General features: G+C 41.8%; 1 protein-coding gene across 2 annotated transcripts in view; it reads left to right on the forward strand.

Annotated features, from left to right (window-relative positions):
* The window catches only part of TMEM245 (transmembrane protein 245), a 135,619-nt gene that overhangs the window by 17,812 nt on the left and 98,834 nt on the right, over positions 1-18,973 (forward strand). The window contains exons 4-5 of one of the 2 annotated variants that reach the window (XM_045004622.1): positions 2,640-2,750; positions 7,425-7,640. In XM_045004622.1, the coding sequence (XP_044860557.1) occupies positions 2,640-2,750; positions 7,425-7,640 (327 nt within the window). The remainder of the gene's footprint in view (positions 1-2,639; positions 2,751-7,424; positions 7,641-18,973) is intronic. The other variant, XM_045004623.1, reaches the window with a different exon arrangement.

Here is an 18,973-nt window from a genome sequence, read left to right on the forward strand (position 1 = left end):
AAAATAGTTCCTAGTTTCTAGGAACTGAGAGCTCCTCATGTTGGCTTCAATGATTAATCAAGTATACGGTCCAATTTACATTTGGCTGGTGGTCAGTACTCAAGCAATCCTAAAAAAACACTTAGAATATGGATTTATAGTACCCTCTGACTCAGTTTTCCCTGAAACTGTTCTTCTTGATCACTAAACTTTATTACTAACCATAGAGGTTTCAGGTTAATCAGATTGCCTGCCACTTGGAACAGTTTTGGTGAGCTGGAATTCACAGATGATATGGCTGACAAGAAGAGAGATCTCTTCCTAGGTAGTCTTGGGGGGAATACTGTATCAAAAAACTAAATTCTGCACACAATATTTTAAAATTCTGCATATTTTATTTGTTAAAATAGTGCAGTATAATCAACAGTTTCAATTATTTTGGTAATTTATTTCAGAATACCTGTCAGCAAGTATGTCTGTAAGAATACAGACGACAAAAAAGATTCATGAAATGTTTTTTAGCAAATAGATTTACTAGTAACTTAAACTATTGTACAGAAGCATATTTCCTGCACCCCTAAGAAGCAGTGCAAAGGTGCGAATCAGGGATAATGGAGGAGCTGAAGGAGAGGGAAGTAATTGCTGGGAAGGAGGCAGGGAGTGAACCTGGAGGGTTTTTAGATGTGGATGGGAGAAGTATGGTACAGGTTTTTTAGGGAGATGGAGGGATTGTTGGAGCTCCTCCCCCATGCAGACTCCAGCTGACCCCTATCCTCTGTCTGGCACATCTGTCCCTGTCTCCATGTGTCCCCGCACCCCCCTCCCTTGTCCACATTTGGCCCTTCACCCTCATTCAGCCACCCTGGTACCCCCACTTCCATTCAGCCCCTACTCCAGTCTGTCCCCCACACTAGCCCTTCTGAACCCTAGTCTGTGATCTCCCCAGCAGCCCTATGTGCCCCATGCTGTCTGTCTCTCTCTTCCCCCCCCAATATTCTATGCCTCCTTATCTGGACATATGGGCAGAGCGCTCTTAGGAATGCAGTGTCTTCTGCTCCATCTCCACCTGCTGTCACTGGCTGCTCCAAAGTGGGAGTAGCTGCCCTCTGTTCTGGTGCCACAGAAGCCCCTAGTGGGTGAAAGGTGTAATTGCAGCACCTTTCAAGCAGACTATTTTGTGTGGAGGGGGAAAAAAAAATCTGCAGGGAACATGAATTTTTTCAGTGGTACAGAATTCCCCCATGAGAATCCTAGACCACAGCCAGAGCATAAAATGCATACGTTTTCTTGAGACACTAAATTTTGATAAGTTCTCAGTGATAGATGTGTGATGGGTTGGACCCCTTGAGGTGCCACCTGATGTGTTAGGATATCACTGAGCCTGCCTGTTCTGCCAACCAGGGCACCCTTTTTACCTGTCTTGCTGAGCCAGGCTATCAAGCCTCCACCAGCGCACGCGCACACAGGCAGGGCCCCACCCAACTGCAGAATGACACAGATAATGAGATCAGCTTTGGGAAGCCTAGGCTTAAGGGACTTGCCCCAGCACTCAGGTGTCCACCTCTCTTGGAGTGCAGACCCAAAGGTATATTATGAAATCCACGTTCTCCCTCAATGCGGAGGAAGGTTTGCACAGCCTCTTACACCCTACCCATTATGAAATGCACAAATGGGGATATATTATAAACAAGAAATAAACTTATTAACTACAAAAGGTGAATTATAAGTGGTTAAAGAGCTAGTAATCTGCTTCATTCTGTTTGCTAAGCAAATAAAACAAAACAAACATACTAAGCTTGTTTCACTAAAGAAATTGGTTACAAATAGTAATTTCTCACCCTAAATATTGTCACAAGTAGGTTACAGAAATTCTTGAAATGCAGCTTCACTGGTCTCCACCTTGAGACCTCAGATATTATTACTCACAAGCTAGATGCCCTTCAGTTCTTGTTTCCAGGTGTTTTTCAGTGTCTCTTTGGATGAGGAGGCAGAGAAGAACTACAATGATGTCACTCCCCTGCCTTGTATAGCTCTTGTGTGTGGCAGGAACCTTTGTCTCCCAGTGGAAGAACACTGGCATTCCAAGGGGTGAGTCCAGTACCAGGTGACTCAGACCCATGTCTTTGCAGGGCTGTGGCAGCCATTACTCGTAAGCTGTCTGGAGCGTCCACAGGAAGACTAAGCTCTTTCACAGTCCATTGTCTTTGCTAATGGGCCATTAGCCCTGTCTTGCTTTTCCATTGTTGTATCTGAAGGTCTAGTTGGGGGTGACACCCAAAGTAACCCATATGAAATACAGATACAGAAATGAAACAAAGAATATTAACTATGTATCTGAAGTTGGCATACAAATTGGATAATCACATTCAGTAAATCATATCATTGGAAAGGTTCTTACATGAGCCATCTTGCTTAAAGTATAGCTCAGTTATGTCATATTCCTATCCAAAGCATATTTTCATAAAGAGTATGGAGTGAAACATCACAAGATCATCATACTGGGTCTACATAATATATGTAACTATTAAAGTGAATATTTATCCACTTCAGTTTCACTGAAGTACAATTTCAGTGGATGTTGAGCAACAGAAATAAATAGTATTGTGATAAGAGTTGGGAAGAGGTTGATTCTTTACTTACTTCTGTATTTATTTTTATAGGGACAGAACTTCCTGGTCAAATGATTTCCATTGCTGCTTCTACAATTGCCATGGCAATATCTGTCACAGGATATGATTCAAGTAATGAGCAACATTCACCCCAACCCTCAGGTGACTGTACACTCTGTAAGAAAATATTTGAATTTGTTCTAAAAGCATGAACCAAGGGGAAACTAGAAACAAATTTTTAAAACATTCTCCGACCCTCAAATTACCACACTTATCTCTGTGGAGTTGGTGTTCCTGGTTTAAAAGTTGTTCAAAAGACAGCAGTATTAACATGTAAATGACTATTTTAAATATAATTTTTATGACCTAGTCATTTAAACTGTTACCTGCAGATGCAGAAGTTGTGCCTGGGAGAAGTTTTCTTTCATAATTAGTGTTCTGTGAAAAGAGCTTTTTCTTGGTGTATTTCCTGCTGTACTTATTTCTTTCCCTTGATATCTTCATGGTAGCAAGAAAAAGTTAGGCTTCGTGCATGAGTGGAGGCAGCCTTGAACATGCTTTGTAATGCAAAACTTTGTGGACAGTACTGTGGAGGCAAAAAGCTTCCACAACCATGGCACAAGACTAAACATTTTTTCTTGCAGTTAGTTTAATTCAGCATGCAGTTTCAAAGACATCTAGCTTCTGTTGCAGGTAATCTGTAAACAGCAGCTTGAGAAGATGAAGGTTCAATAAGTATATTTGGGGGTGGAAAGCCTCTTTAGTCATGGGCAAAAGATCACTATAAAGACTAAATAGGCCTTTGATGGAATGTTTTGCTGACAAAATAATAGTCCTCCAGAACTCTCTGGAAACTAAAATATTCCATCAACATCTGAGGATGAACTGTCAGAACAGGCCCAGTGACCTGACAGGACTAGAGTGCCTTAATCTCAAACTTGAAGTTGAACATCCTAAATAAAAATAAAATTCAAGCTACTGCAAAAATAAGTGAGTTTAAAAGACATGATCTTGGTTTCAACACACAAATAGTGCTCCATGTGATGGGACATACAGATCAGTGTAAGGTTATTTCAAGCACACGGCATTAATAAAATTTCTTCTAGCTAAAAATTGGCTTCATTGAAGTTAAAAAGCTACTTCCACCGCCAGGTAGTAACTGATGTGCAGCAGTCTAACTATATCTTACTCTGGGAGAGATGGATACACAAGTGTATTCACATACACGTTTACTAATTTAAGTGTTCCAATGCAAATAGTACTCAAAAAAGATTTAGGTTTGAAACATTTAGCAACACACTCATTTTTAAAATAAAGGCAATCTTTCTGCTCTCATAGTGTTTCATGCTGTTCCAAGTGAAACTAACCTCTTCACTCAGATTAACATGCTAAAATTTCAAAGATAAGCACTTCTTCACATGAATACATTGAAAAAAATGTCGAAAGATTTCTTGAAATTTCAGGTTGGAGCGGCTGTTTCCCTCGAGTGTGGGGTGTGGTGTCTTTTGCTTTGCTCACCCCCTTGTGGTCCCCCCCCCCCCCAAAAAAAAAGAAAAGAAAAAAGAGATGTATGAAGCCTGGATGTATGAGAGAAGTGATTTAGCTAGACTTTGGGTGGCCTGCTGGTCATGTGACAAACAATTGCCAATAAATGCAGTACATTCCTCCACTCCAATCTGATATTTCTTCTTGGAAGCTGGTTTGGAAATATATTTTCTTTAAGGTAGATTATTTTTATTCTCAAAGCTTTAGCTATGCCTCTCACTGGAGATTATATATCTGTGAGTAATATACATGCACGTGCTGCAGGTATACTTTCTATAAATGTGCTTCGGGTAACTTTTTTGGGACTATAACCCCATTTTTCAGTGTCGATTTTGTAGTCAACTTTCCTTTTTTATACTCCTTTTGGTAGTAAGATTCTACAGAAGTTTTCAGTCATTCTTCAAGCTTAACCACCAGGTATACATCAGTTTTCAGAATGAAGACTCCTGTGTGCCTACTCTGCAAATAAATTACTGGTGCTAAGTGATGTTTATTAGTTGCAGAAAAATTGATTTCTGAATTTTGATACTGTTACTTTTCATTAGCTGGTCAAAGAACAATGCTTCAAGCTTTCTGCTAGTGTTGGTACTTTACCCACAATGTTAATTAAAAAAAAATTGTTACAATACTACAAGGCACTTTGGTTATAGAGACCTTTGTTTGTGCTTCCCTTGTTTTGTGGTTGAATATTGTGGAAATTCTATTCCATCAATGATAGTACTGGGTCCTTCCCAATGGTATGAAGTGTTTCTAAAATTTCTGGTAAGTGATAACTGCCAATTAGAGAGAGCAAATGCTGCCATATTGTTTGGGGCAAAAATGGATAGGCTAAGTAGCCACGTGGCAGGATTTATAGGAGCTACCATCTCAAGTCTCTTGCCTTTGTTTTCCCATTTGCTTTAGCACTTTCTTCTCACTGACATGTTTGGAATTTTGCCCACTACTATAAAATAGCTTAGATTTACCATATTGTGTTTGGGAATGAAAGTAAGAGGAAAAGGATTTGTGTACATGCAGTAATCTATAAAATAATATAGTTCCTAAAACTTTTTTGGATGCTAAACTCCTGATGGTGATAAATATGATTTAACAGAATATCCAGCAGCGGAGTTGCATTCTTTGCCTGAGTGATGCATTATGTAACAAAGTCAGAAACTGTCTTTTACTATTCAACATGGTACAGCTTTTCAGATGAACTAGGGCAGGGGTAGGCAACCTATGGCACATGTGCCGAAGGCAGCATGTGAGCTGATTTTCAGTGGTGCACGGTGCCCGGGTCCTGGCCACCGGTCCAGGGGTCTCTGCATTTTAATTTAATTTTAAATGAAGCTTCTTAAACATTTTAAAAACCTTCTTTACTTTACATACAACAATAGTTTAGTTATATATTATAGACTTATAGAAAGAGACCATCTAAAAAGTTAAAATGTATTACTGGCACGCAAAACCTTAAATTAGAGTGAATAAATGAAGACTCGGCACACCACTTCTGAACGGTTGCCGACCCCTGAACTAGGGCCTGGTCTTCCTGTATGATCGTAAGTGTTCTTCAAGTAATGTCAGTCCCAGTTAGTGATGTTATGTGCAAAATCAGGTTTGAAGATAACCAAGAACCCTGCTAGTATTTTTTTCATCAACTAAAACCAGGCACCTCATGCTAGTAAAGCTTAATAAAATCGGTTCCCAGCACCTCTGAGGCTAGGTTCTGTTGAACACTGAGTTGGGGGTTGAAGACAGAACCATGTAATGGGTAGACTAGTGTAGGATGCAGTTTTGTTGCCTGGCTCTTATGCAGATGTCTACAACCAGAAGAGCCACCTGCAAATTTCACTGACAGTAGTATCTGTCTATATAAAGTAGGGATGCAGATTTGTCACAGCATTTTTATCAAAAATCATGTTGCATTTTTATTTACCTTAGTAAAAGTCAGATTTTATGGGTTTTTTATTTAAAAAAATAAACACTGACACAAATGAGGAGGAGGGCTGCTGGAGAGCAAGCCCACTCCACGCTCCTCCTGAGGCTTGGCCCAGCTCCCCACCCTGGTTGTTGAGACCTGGTGCAGGGGGTTGCAGTGCCCAGCCACCATTTCATTGACAGCACTGGGTCCCCCTGCACCAGGTCTCAACTACCAGAGTTGGGAGGTGGGCCCAGCCTTGTGGGGCAGAAACCGCTACAGTGGAGTGAGTTTAATAAAATTATGGACACACAGACAAATGGGAAAATCACAGTATCCATGACCTTTTTCCAACTCTGACAAACCTGCACTCCTAATACCAAGATTCCAGATTTGTCCCTCTGAAGATCAGAATGTCTTTTGTGTCGTCATGAATTGATGGATACTGTTGTTATGGTTGAGAGCTTTTTTTTTTTGGTTCAGAATATTACCAGATTCAATCAACACTGGGATTCACGGTCTGTTACCATCTGATTTTTTAAGTTCTCAGCCATTTTGGGTTTACAGCTCACACCTGTGCGAAAAGTCAAAGAACAAAAACGAGCCACACAAATGCTTTTGTAGAATATTAGTACAACTCTTTACAGTAAGCCTCTTTGGAGTGGGGGGAATGGAATGCATTATAATTTTCTGTAAACTGGGCTTTTGATTAGAATGAAATATTACACACTGGTTAAGTAGTCAGCACTTAAATTTTTTAATGTGTTCATCTTTAACTTTTAAACTAGTGAAGATGAAGCTTAATTAAACATTTAGTGTCATCTTAGTCATACAATGACATATTAGTTATCTACTAATTTTTAAAGTTGTTGGTTTTTCTTTATGGTATTGTTTCTAAGGATATTAAAGTATGACATGCAAGGTAATATCATTGAGATCACAGCATAAATATTGTATAATTATAGTCCGATCATAACTGAAAAGAACGCCACACGTTATACTTAAATGATTTGTAAGATGGAAGTGTTCACTTCAAAGTATAGTGTGTGTGTGCTTTGAAGTGTAGGGTTTTGATTAAAAAATAGCCTGGAGCATGCATTTGGATTTTATTGAACTCATAGACAAAATACATTACATTATTCATCTTTGCCATAAGAATAATAGAGTAAATTCTTCTAATTTTATCGCTAACAGTATAGTATACAGCTTAGATTTTGTTTTCCTCTGGAAAACTTAACACATTCTCTATTTTTGTTGGGTTATTTTGGTGAAGTAGGATTGCACCTGCTATGCATTTAGCTGTTAAGACTCTAGGGTAAATGTTGGTGATCTACTAGGTAACCTCTTTCAGTTCAGCAGTAGAAATTCATGCAATAACTACTTCTTTTTTCTAGAAACAGCAGAAAGTGAGCAACCCCCTCAAGCCTCATCCTCTTCGTTTTCCTCCTCTTCATCCACTTCCGGTGGCGGACACAGGCCTGAGATTGGAGCTTTTCTTAGAAAGAAGAAAACCAGTGATATCTACTTTGTTACACTTGTATGGGCCATTGTCGTAGTCCAAATCTGGCTGAATCTCTGGATTGTGCAGTTATTGCCAGTTCCTGTTGCAGGTCATTGTCTAGTTCTTAGTAATGCCAGTTAAAATATTACTTACAACACTGTTGGATTTTTAGACCTTCTTACTTATCCTGCACTTAAATGTGGATGCTTCATTTGCCTATCTTCAGACTATTATGAAAATACTATGTGTGGTTGTAGCACAGATTCACTTAATTTATAATTATAAGCAGTTACAGAATGTCTGTAGTAGTAGCTGGCTGACTTGATAAATCTTAAAAATGAAAGTAATAATTAGAAGAGAGAACATGCTTCTCTGCTGCCTTTGTCTCTTAATCAGACAATTCAATTAAGAATTCAGTCAGTTGGCAAAGTATGAGCAAAGAGGTGCCTGTTCCAACTCTTTCTAAAAATAGTAGGTTTGTGTTTCAGCATATTTTTGTGGATAGCCACTTTCAGAAACGTGGCCTACCACCAAGAATGATCTTCCTTTAGCACTAAAATGTTTCACCCTTGATTGGAGAAGAAAAGTGGCTTATAGTTTCCTGACTGAAAAATATCCAAAACCAGATATCTTCCAGACCATTAAGAAACTCCATAGTGAACAGTTATGGAATAACTTGCCCATGAAGGAATTTTTTTCCTAACCCTTGTAAGTAAGCTAAGGCTAGCTTTTGAAGTATGAACGTTATTCCTTTTAGGAATGGGTAGATCACATCCAGTGTAATTGTAAATGTTCTTATTTTTGACCCTATGCTATTTAAGATTTTTAACAATGACATGGATGAAAACAAAGTAAAGATCGGGGGAATGATAAGTGATGACCGACAGGTCACTGATACAGAGTATTTTTATTTTATAACATTCGTATTTCCAATCAATATAAAGTTATTCTGTTTGGGTTTTTTTAAAACCCCTCCTTTGACAGCCCAGTGGTGGTTCTAGTTTACCCTATACAACTTAATGATTCCCTGTTCTAGATTTGGTGCAGTTTATAATTACGCCGCCCCTTTATGACTTAGTCAATAAATCTAAAAGATAAGCTAGAAGGGACCATTGTGAAAGGGAAAAAAAAGTTCTTGCGTTATAGGAAAATATATTTGCATAGAGAGGGTTTGATTTTCCCAGAATAGGGAGGGCTGTGACTAAATACTACTCCATGTTTCCGAAATGTCTTGGTACTGTAAACACTTCCCATTCAGTTCACTTACACTTCAGAAGAATGATGTTCTCTTAGATTTACTTTGTTCAGGGTGGTGGGAATTTTTTCTATAAAACATAGAGGGGCAAGAAGAATTTTAGTTTAAAATTTAAACAGAAGACCAGTCGTGAAACATCTGAAACTTTTATTAAGTGCAGCATACATGTGAAAATAGGTTGACTCCTCTATTAATTTCTTCCCTTGTTCTGTTTTTTTCCCTTTTTATTCTACCACTTTTGCAGCTCACGTTCACATCCTTTGTTCTATTTTAACTTTCTTGCTATACCTTATGGGTAGCTATTTTTCCTCTTTTCCTAATTAGGATTCTTCTGCTTTCACTGGATTTACTTCTCTTTTCTGTAGTAAAAAGATATGACTACTATACCACAAATATGCATAGAGCCTCCTGATATGCTTTTGTCTGTTTTAGGAACTAATGCTTGGGAATTTTTGGTAAAATGTTGAGGTTTGGAATGTGTGGAATATATTCTTTATTTTTGGACATTTATTGGTACTTAAATCTAGCAAGATACTTAATTGTTAATGCAGTACACAAGTTTGCCACATGGTGGAGCCAATAGTAAGTAAAAGCAAAGCTTGGAAAAATTGTAAAAATAAATTACTCTATTTGTGAGCAAGAGCGTAAGCTTTCAGCAAAGGTTTACAGATAGGTCTTTTGTTGAACTTTGATAAACTCCCTGTAGACATTAAAGTTTGACCTTTAGGGCGATGACATTTTGTGTATCTAGATATTTCCAAAAGAAGACATGTTGAGGGTTTATTTTTTGTAGATACTGCATCTACATGCAGTTAATAGATGTACATGTAAATTAACTACATGTAGTTAATAGATACTGCATCTAATTTGGAGGAGTTTTTGAATGAACATAAGAGTTTTATTAAATATTAACATGATTTATTAGACTAACAAATGTCTATACTGTTGCAGTGAATACGTTTTTAATGTTGCATAGGAGCCTGTGTTGCTTTAGGATACTGATTTCAACACAACCATTGTTTACCTCAGAAAGGATTTCGGTTTGGTGCATTAAGTGAACAAATTTAAATAAATCTTAGCATTCACTTTTAATTGATCCATTTATGACATTCAGCATTGCTGCTTTGTGGCAAAACTGATCTACAATAAGAAATAATCCACAGGTCATGGTTCTGTTCACGACTTGATTTAAAAAACAAAAAATTGTACTTCAATTTTTTTAAATTAATGGTTCCTGAATATCAGTCACAGCAATGAGTTGGGTTTTTAGATGGGGTGTGTTAAATGCAAAAAACTGTTTAATGCAGTGTTTAGGCTGCAAAGTAAATTAATCAGGAAATGCAATAGTTTTAAGATTCACATATCAATGTTAACTCACATGGTATAATTTTTAAAAGTATTTAATATAAGCAGAGACTAAGTACAAATCACTTTATCTACAATGTGAATTAACATTCTGTGGGAATGTGAATTTGATTTGCATTATTTTAAATTGCCAAATTAAAATTGTACTTGCATGATTTTTTGATTCTTCTTTGAGTCATGTACCTATATGTGCTCCACTGTAGGTGCGGCCTGGGATTGGAAATCATCATCAGTGCCTGTCGGACTGCACATGTGTATCTCCCCCATCTCACACCATGAGCTGTGTATATGTAGATAGATATATAAAGTATAAAAAAAAATAGTACTGTCGTCCCCAGTTCCTTCTCTACTGCCCTTGGTCTGGGATGGAATCCACAACAGAGCTCGCTTCTCCTTTTGCCCAGTTAGATAGTGCCTTACCTGTTACTTTTTTAGTGTAGTTTAGTAGTTATTTCCTCCCTTTTCATCCTCTACTTTTTTTTCTTAAATTGCTTTTATGCCTTCCTACCCTCTCTGTTAGTTTGTAGCTTAGCTTTTTGTTTCCTGCTTCCCGACCAGGAAGTTTTTTCCCTCACCCTTATGCCTGTATCTCCCGGGTTTAAGAGGTGCGTTTCCTGCTGGTTTGCCTTCCTGGTAATGGATGGTCATCCACAGGGCATTTGCTGCTGGAGAGAGGGATGTGTCCTGCAAAAGCGTGCTCACTGCCACAACCTCACTGTCAGGGTCAGAAAAGACTGGAACATTCAGTTGCGACTTCTCATGGAGAAATCTCAGCGTCCTGCATCTGACGCTGACCTGGACGCTTTCCCTGCATGGCTCTCACACTCCACTAGATTGTCCACCGATCCTCATTTGCCACGCCCTTCTAAAAGAAAATCTTCTCTTTTCCGCTCTGAAGAGAAATAAATGAGCTCCCTCATCACCGTCTGAGACATTGCCTGCCAGAACACTATTTCCTGCAAGGTCAGTTGCCTTGACATCTCTGGAGAGGGGACATAGCTCCAGGGCCCATCCAAGTACCTCAGGTACCAGAGCTAAGCAAAGTTCTAAAGACCCTAACTGGACAGACCTGCAGCCCTCGGCACCATCTCTCGGTGCTGGGGACAGAGACACAAGACGTTCAAGAACAGTGCCAACCGTCCCGACCAAACCAACTGTGGGTATTGCGGCGTTGACAGCCCTACTGCTATGATGTCCATTTCAGTGCCAAGCAAGTCCTATTCACCAAGCAAGCCTTCCACACATCTACTGGCTGCTCAGGAGAATGCACCTCTCCCTCAGCACTGATTACATGCCGGTACCAACGATGCTCCTTCCTCCTCCCCAAGAGTTCAGATATGCCAAGGACCTACCTATCTCTGGTGTGCCTGAGTCACCACTGCTCAGGCACGATCTTCCTCCACTTCAGTCCCTCTCTCTGGAGTCTCACCATTCTTCCCTTTCTCCTCCGAGGACTGCACCCCCCTTTCCGAGCAATGCAGAGGAGGATGAGGAGTATTCCATCCCATCCTCATACTTGAGATAGGCACAAAAGACTTCCTCTACACATCCTCACTATCCATAAGCAGACCAGGGCCCTGATATTGTCCATTGTGGATGCAACCCCATGTGCCGCTCCCTCAGCATTGGCCATACTGGAATCCTTGGGCCATGTACAGAGCAAAGCTGGAGGCCTACATTTTTGCCTTCTCTGACGGTCTCTCGACCACCAGAGGTTGACCCTCTCTCTGTAGCAGCTAAGGAGGAAGTATAGGAGGAGGAAATTCCACCGCCATTCCACTACTTCTTTCCCCAATGAGGCTATCATGCCTCCATCTCCTACTGCTGCTGACTTCAAACATTTCCAAGAGTTGTTTTATAGGATTCCCTATAGAATCCCTCTAGATTCCTTTGGAGCAGGTGAAAGATCAAAACACAAGCTGCTTGGCATCCTGCACACATCTTCCTCCTCCTAAATAGCCCTCACTGTCAATGAGGCCCTTCTCGATCCTGCCAAAGTGCTTTGGCAGACCCCAGCGTCCATCCCACCAATGTGCAAGTGGGTGGACAAAAATATTATGTTCCCAGAAAAGTCTTGGAAATTTTTTTTTCTCAACTCACCTCAAATTCCTTAGTTGTCAATGCCATACAAGAAAAAGGACACCAATACCAACCTCGACTCACCTGTCATGGCAGAGACTGGAAGCAATTGGATCTATGTGGCCTTCAGTTCTGAATATCCAGTTACGAGGCTCTCATGGCTAAGTACAATTACCTCAAATACTTTAAATTACAGGAACTCTGCCAAGACCTTCCTGATAACAAAAAACAGAACAATTCCAGGCGCTCGTATCCGAAGGACACTTTTTGGCCCATACAGCTGAACAACCGTCTTTGGCAGGGGCGTCTCCAGGCACCAGCATGCCAAGCGCGTGCTTGGGGTGGCAAGCTGCGGGGGGCGCTCTGCCAGTCGCTGCGAGGGCAGCAGGCAGGCTGCCTTCGGCGGCATGCCTGCGGAGGGTCCGCTGGTCCCATGGCTTCAGCGGACCTCCCGCAGGCTGCCACCGAATTCGCGGGACTGGGGACCTCCCGCAGGCAAGCCGCCGAAGGCAGCCTGCCTGCCATGCTTGGGGCGGCAAAATGCCTAGAGCTGCCCCTGGTCTTTGGATTCTGCGGATACTGCTGCCTGTTCCATTGTAACTGCCATAGTCATGAGATTGGCATTATGGTTGCACCTCTCTGGCCTTCCTAAGGAGGTACAAACCACTGTCGAAGACCTAGCCCATGAGGGTCCCAAATTATTTGTGAAGCATACAGATGAATCCTTACACTCCCTTAAGGAATTGTGGTGGGTACGGTTGCAGGGGAAGTTGATATTTCCCTGGGTGTCTCTTCGGCACTAGAGTGTAAATGCCGAGAGAGCGATGGGTTGCTCACAGTACACTCTCGATTGGCACTATGATACTCAGTGCTGTCACCAGAAGTCCCCTACCAAGCACAGACACAAGACTCCTCAAGGGACTACATCTTCAACCAAACAATTTTGAAGGTGAGCTCGAGGCCCTAAGAAGCCTCCCCCTGTTCTGGTGACATCAGCCATCTCCAACATCCCACCAGTTTGGCGGCCACTTAGACCCTTTCTTTCCATCATGGGGGCTAATTACTTTGGACAAGTAGATTCTAGAGATCAAGGAAGGATATTCCGTCCCTCTTCAGTGACCCTTCTCATGAACCCATTCTTAAAACGCTTGGGGTTATTCATGAGCTTCATTTGTGTCTGTCAGCCATCATGACCTTTCACTACCAGATAGACAGACACTCCTCCTTCACCCACCTCCTCATGAAACATTTCCTAAAGGACTTGCAAAATCTTTACCCTCACGTATAGGATCTAATCCTGGCTTGGGACCCTGGCCTCGTCCTATACTCTACTAGACCTCCATTTTGAACCAATGGCAGCATGCTCCTATGTTCATTTATCTATGTAAACAGCATTTTTTGGTGCTAGCACCTCAGCTCGACGGGTTGGAGAAATTTGAGCTCTTATGGTATACCCCCTGTTCACAGTTTTTTCATAAAGACATGGTTATGCTACATCCTCATCCCAAATCTTTACTCAAGGTACCATCCTCTTTCTATCTAAATTTCTTTCCAAAGCCGCACAGCAACCAAGCGGTGGCAATATTGCTTCATCATCGTCATCGGTGATCTCTCGATTCAAGGATGATCTCTGCCACAAATTTATATAGGGGTCCTGAGATGACTCAAGAGTCTGATCCTGGAACCACAGGTCTGCCTGCAGTATGTACAAACATTTCCTAGTGAGTCAGCTGCCTGCTGGGAGAGAGTTCTTTCTCCCCACTCCCCCCTTCCTTTCTTCTCTCTCTCTCTCCCTCCCTCCAGCGGACCATTGCCTGATGGAGGATATGGCGCCATTGAGGTTGGTTGGTGGTTTGCTCGTCCCAGCTTGTGATGTTCACATAAGTTTTCTTGAGATACGCTTTGTGTCTCTATAGTGTTTCCTCTGACCATCACAGGATCTCTGACCATGGGTGAGCTGAGAGTAGAGCACTTGTTTTGGAGGCGAGAGTCTGGCATCCTCACCCAATGTCCAGCCCAGCAGAGTTGATGTATGAGGATCATTGCTTCAATGTTGGTGACATTGGTTTCAGTGAGGATGCTGGCGTTAGTGCAGTGATCTTACCACTCAATGCAAAGGATCTTCTGGTGGCATCGTTGGTGGTACCTTTCCGACTGTTGAGGTTCTGTTAAGTCACCCAGGTTTAGTATCCATAAAGGAGTGTAGGAATAACAGTTGTCTTATAGACCTGGATCTTGGTGTCCTGCGCTAGGTCACGGTTCATGAAAACACGTCGGAGCAATTTCCTAAAAGAAGCACTTGCACACTGGATCCTGTGCTGGAGTTCACTGTTTTTTGCATTTTGAGGAAGTTGGCTACCGAGGTAGAAGTAGTACTCTATTGTTTCCAAAGTCTGTCCCTCAATAGTGATTTGTGGTGGGTCATGTGCAAGGCCTGAAGCAGGCTGATGGAAAACATCAGTCCTCTCAATATTGAGAGGGAGTCCTAGGCTTCACTAAGCTTGTGCAAAAATATCCAGTGTGGACTGAAGGTTATTTTCAGTGTATGCGACGGTGGCACAGTCATCAGTATACTGAAGGTCAGTAACGGATGCCCTGGGGACTTTAGACTTCAAGCGGAGACGTCGAAGATTTAAAAACCCGCCCATTCATTCCGTATTGAATGTCATCTCCACTAGGGAGGAGATCTTTAATGAGGACCAAAATGACTGCTAAGTCGATGGAGAACAGGGTTGGGGCAATAATGCATCCTTACTTAATCTCAGTTTTGATGACAAAAGCGTCTGTCTCCAGGCCATTACAGAGAATGGTGGCAGTCATCTGATCATGAAGAAGCCTTACCTCCTTAATAAATTTTTGAGGACAGCCAAATCTGGCCAGCACCTTCCACAAGGCTTTGAAATTGACTGAGTCGAAAGCCTTTGTCAAATTGATGAAGGCCACGTATGGGTCCTGATTTTACTCCCGAGACTTTTTCCTGGATTTTGTGGGAAATGAAGATCATGTCAGTTGTCCCACGGGATGGTCTAAAACTGCAGAGATTCTGGCAATATTTCCTCAGCAAAGCAAAGTCATCGGTTTAAGAGGATACGGGTGAGAATTTTCCTTGCTGTAGATAGCAAGGCAAGTCAGAATTTGGAAATTGACGCGTTATCTTTCTTAAAGATTGTGAGTGTTGGTATTTCTCAAGTCTTCTGGAATCTTCTCATTATAGCAGATATGAAGATAAAGTTTCTGGAGCTTCCTCACCAGTTCTTCACCTCCAAACTTGTAGACTTCAGGTGTTATGCCATTTGGCACTGCTGCCTCGTTTTTCTTGGTTTGTATAATGGCTTGTGTTACTTTTTTGAGGGCAGCGGGGTCAGCAAGAGATTTTCATGTTGTTGAGGTATAGATTCAATAGTGGCATCAGAGACAGTTGACTCACGGCTCAGGAGTGACTCAAAATGCTCCTTCCACCTGGCTTTGATGGCTTCACTGTCCTTAAAATAAGTCAACCCATCTTTGACTAACAGTGGTGTGGGAGCATGGACCGTAAATGCCTGTTATTGCCTGAAAAAAGATCCCCCTGTCATGTTTTTATCAGCTCAAGCTCCTTGGTCTTTTCTTACCACCACTTGTTTTTGATGTTGCAGGTTTTCCTTTGGGTTTTCGCCTTGGTTGCTTGTATGACTCTTTCTTCTCCAGATGTAATGTCTTTTTGCCATACGAGATGAGCTTTTCTTTTTCTGTCAAGCAAGACCTGAATCTTAGCATCATTCTCATCAAACTAATCTTGGTGATCGCAGGTGACATAGCTGATGGTCTCAGCACATGCTGAGAGAATGGCAGCCTTTAATCCCTTCCAGAAATTTTCATTATAGTCATCAGCTGTTGAAATAGTGGCAAACCTCTCTTGGAGGCTCTGCTGAAGTTTGTCCTGACTCACTATGTCCTGAAGAGACTTGACATTGAATTTCTTTCATACTGATTTTGCCTGCTTACGATGCCTTGAAGCGATCTGGAAATTCATGATAGATCTAACAAGGCCATCGTCTGTCCAACAGTCATTGATTCCATGCATCTCCCTCGTGATGCGCAGACACCCTTCCGATCTCGAGCTCTGACAATAACATAATCAAGAAGGTGCCAATGTCTGGACCGAGGGTGTCTCCAGGTGGTCTTATACTTCTCACTTTGTCTAAAGATGGTGTTTGTGATGACCAGGCGATGTTCTATGCATTTGCTCAGGAGGATTTGCTGTTGGATTTGCCTTTCCTACACCTCCTTTTCTGATCGTGCCATTCCAGAGATCTGACTCATACCCGACTCTAGCATTAAAATCTTCGAGGAGAATGATCTTGTTCTCCTGGGGAATGTTGGCAAGATCTGTATAGAATTGTTCGATATACTTGTCAGCATTGAGTATTGGAGCATACGTGCTGATGACAGCAGCAGACTCATTGTTGCTGAGCTTAAGATGAAGAGTCATAAGAGGTTCATTGAGTCCTACAGGAAGTTCTGTAAGCTGACTGACAAACTTATTCTTAATTGCAGAACTGACACCATGAGTGCCCCTGTCCTCTGCAGATTTCTCATTCCAGAAAAAGGTGTAGCCTTCACCACCTCCTTTCAGTTGACCTTCATCCATGCATTTTGTCTCACTCAGGGCAGTGACGTCAGTGTTATAGCTCACAAGTTCCCTGGTGACAATAGCAGTTCTTCTTCTTTCCGGTCATACATTATCTTTGTTATCTATCAGGGTGCGAACATTACATGTAGTGAAAGTCACTGTCTTTCTATAATTCTGACTGCAGGCAGAGTGATCCCACTGGATGTGGTGAGACAGCCTAGGTTTAGGGCCCCCTTTCTAGTCCTCTCCCCATGCAGGTTTAGCAGAGGGGATCCTAAAGAGGACTGCTCAGTCGCGATAGCCACTGCCAAATTACACACGTCTCAGTCCAGGTGGCAGACAACCATCCAGCTACCACCACCTATGTAAAGATTAGTGGTGAGGGACTGCTCAATTCACTAATGCTGTCCCTGTCACCACTAGTCTGTCGCTGAAGGGCTTGGAAGGTTGGAAAGAGATTTTTCCTGTGTTAGAAGCATGCGTGTGATTTCTTTTAATGTTGGGAAGCTGGTGCACCTACAGCGACCACACAATCATGACAAGCTGGAGGTCTGGGGCCTAGTGGCAGGGAAAGTCCGTGTTGACTAGAGATTGCCAACTTCAGTCTTCATCTGCTTTCACAACCATTGAGATCTGAAGACCCTCTTCCACCTGATCCACTGTTGAGGACTTGGTGGATTGGAGAGTGCTTTGTCTGGGACCTCACTTCAGACCTGCTTGCCTTTGGAGACCCTACCAGGAACATGGAGCCCCCAACCAACATAGCTCTGAGGATTATTGCAACACTCAAGTCCCTTCACCACAACAAGGTGGCGGTCCCTGAACAGGCAACATTGCACACCCTGAATGTCAGACGAGCATTAGCTTTCTACATAGAACAAAATCTTTCCATAAATCACCATGCTTATTCTTCTCAACAGCTGAAAAATAAAGGTGTGGCCATCTCTAAGCAACCCCTTTCCAAGTTGATCTCGCATTATATACACCTGTCCTACCAATTACACAATCAACAACCTCCTCCTGGAACTAGAGCATATTCCATCCACTCGCTTGTCACCTTGATTGCCTTTCTCAGTAATGTTGACATTTGCAAAGTGGCCACGTGGGCATCAGTGGATGCTTTTAGCTATCACCATGCCATTACTCAGGACATCGCAGCAGATACTCTACTAGGACACACTGTCCTATCATCTGCAGTAAATGCCACTCTGAAGCTCCAGCGTTACAATTAGGGGCCCTGCTTTCTAATCGTATACAATGGAGCCCCCTTAGGGACATCACTTGAAGAGGAAGCTTACTCACCCTGTGCAGTAACTGAGGTTCTTCAAGATATATGTGCTCCACTACCCATCCACCTCCTCTCTGCTTTGGAGCCAAAACATAAGCTCTGCAGCAGAGAAGGAACTAGGCGGGTGATCGGACGCACAGCGAGAGACGTGTGTGTATGTGTGTCCTGCTCGTGGCATGAGATGCAGGAGGTATGCATGTGTGGTCCGACAGGCACTGCTGGTGAAGATCTCCGATCTGAGGTGCAGGGGATGTTGCCACACTTACGGTGGAGCACCCATAGGGGGACACCTCTTGAAAAACTGCAGATACTGCACAAGGTAAGTAACTTTCTCTTTTTTTAATCTTCCTCTTATTTTAGAAGAGAAACACAGGGTGTTGCAGCTGATACACGATGTAATTGAGTAAAAGAAATATTGAAGATTTGCTTAGTTATAAACTCTTTTTGGAGTTGTCGAATTGTATGTGTGTTTTTTCCCCTGCCACTCTTAGTTTTAAAATTAATTTTGTAAAAGAAAAACATGGCACTATGGAGTTACAGAACTCTGTAGTACAAGTCATAATTAATTAAAATCCTAACCAAAATCTTTTTATTGCACCTGAACTGATCATTTTTTGCTGAACTGTAACTTTACATTTTTTTCTAATTTACCTAGTAGTCTTGAGACATATTTGATGTTACAATCAGCTGTGTGCACAGTATGTTCTTACTGATTTAGTATTTTTCCATAAACGAAAAGTATTCCTTGTATTTGCCTAATTCAAGCTGTGTATGGATTTTACTGAAAGTTCCCATAATCTTCTTTGAGTTGATACGCAGTTTCAGTTCCAAAGGAGAACTTCT

The sequence above is a fragment of the Mauremys mutica genome, chromosome 2 (genome assembly GCF_020497125.1).
Source record: "Mauremys mutica isolate MM-2020 ecotype Southern chromosome 2, ASM2049712v1, whole genome shotgun sequence".
Classification (NCBI taxonomy): domain Eukaryota; kingdom Metazoa; phylum Chordata; order Testudines; family Geoemydidae; genus Mauremys; species Mauremys mutica.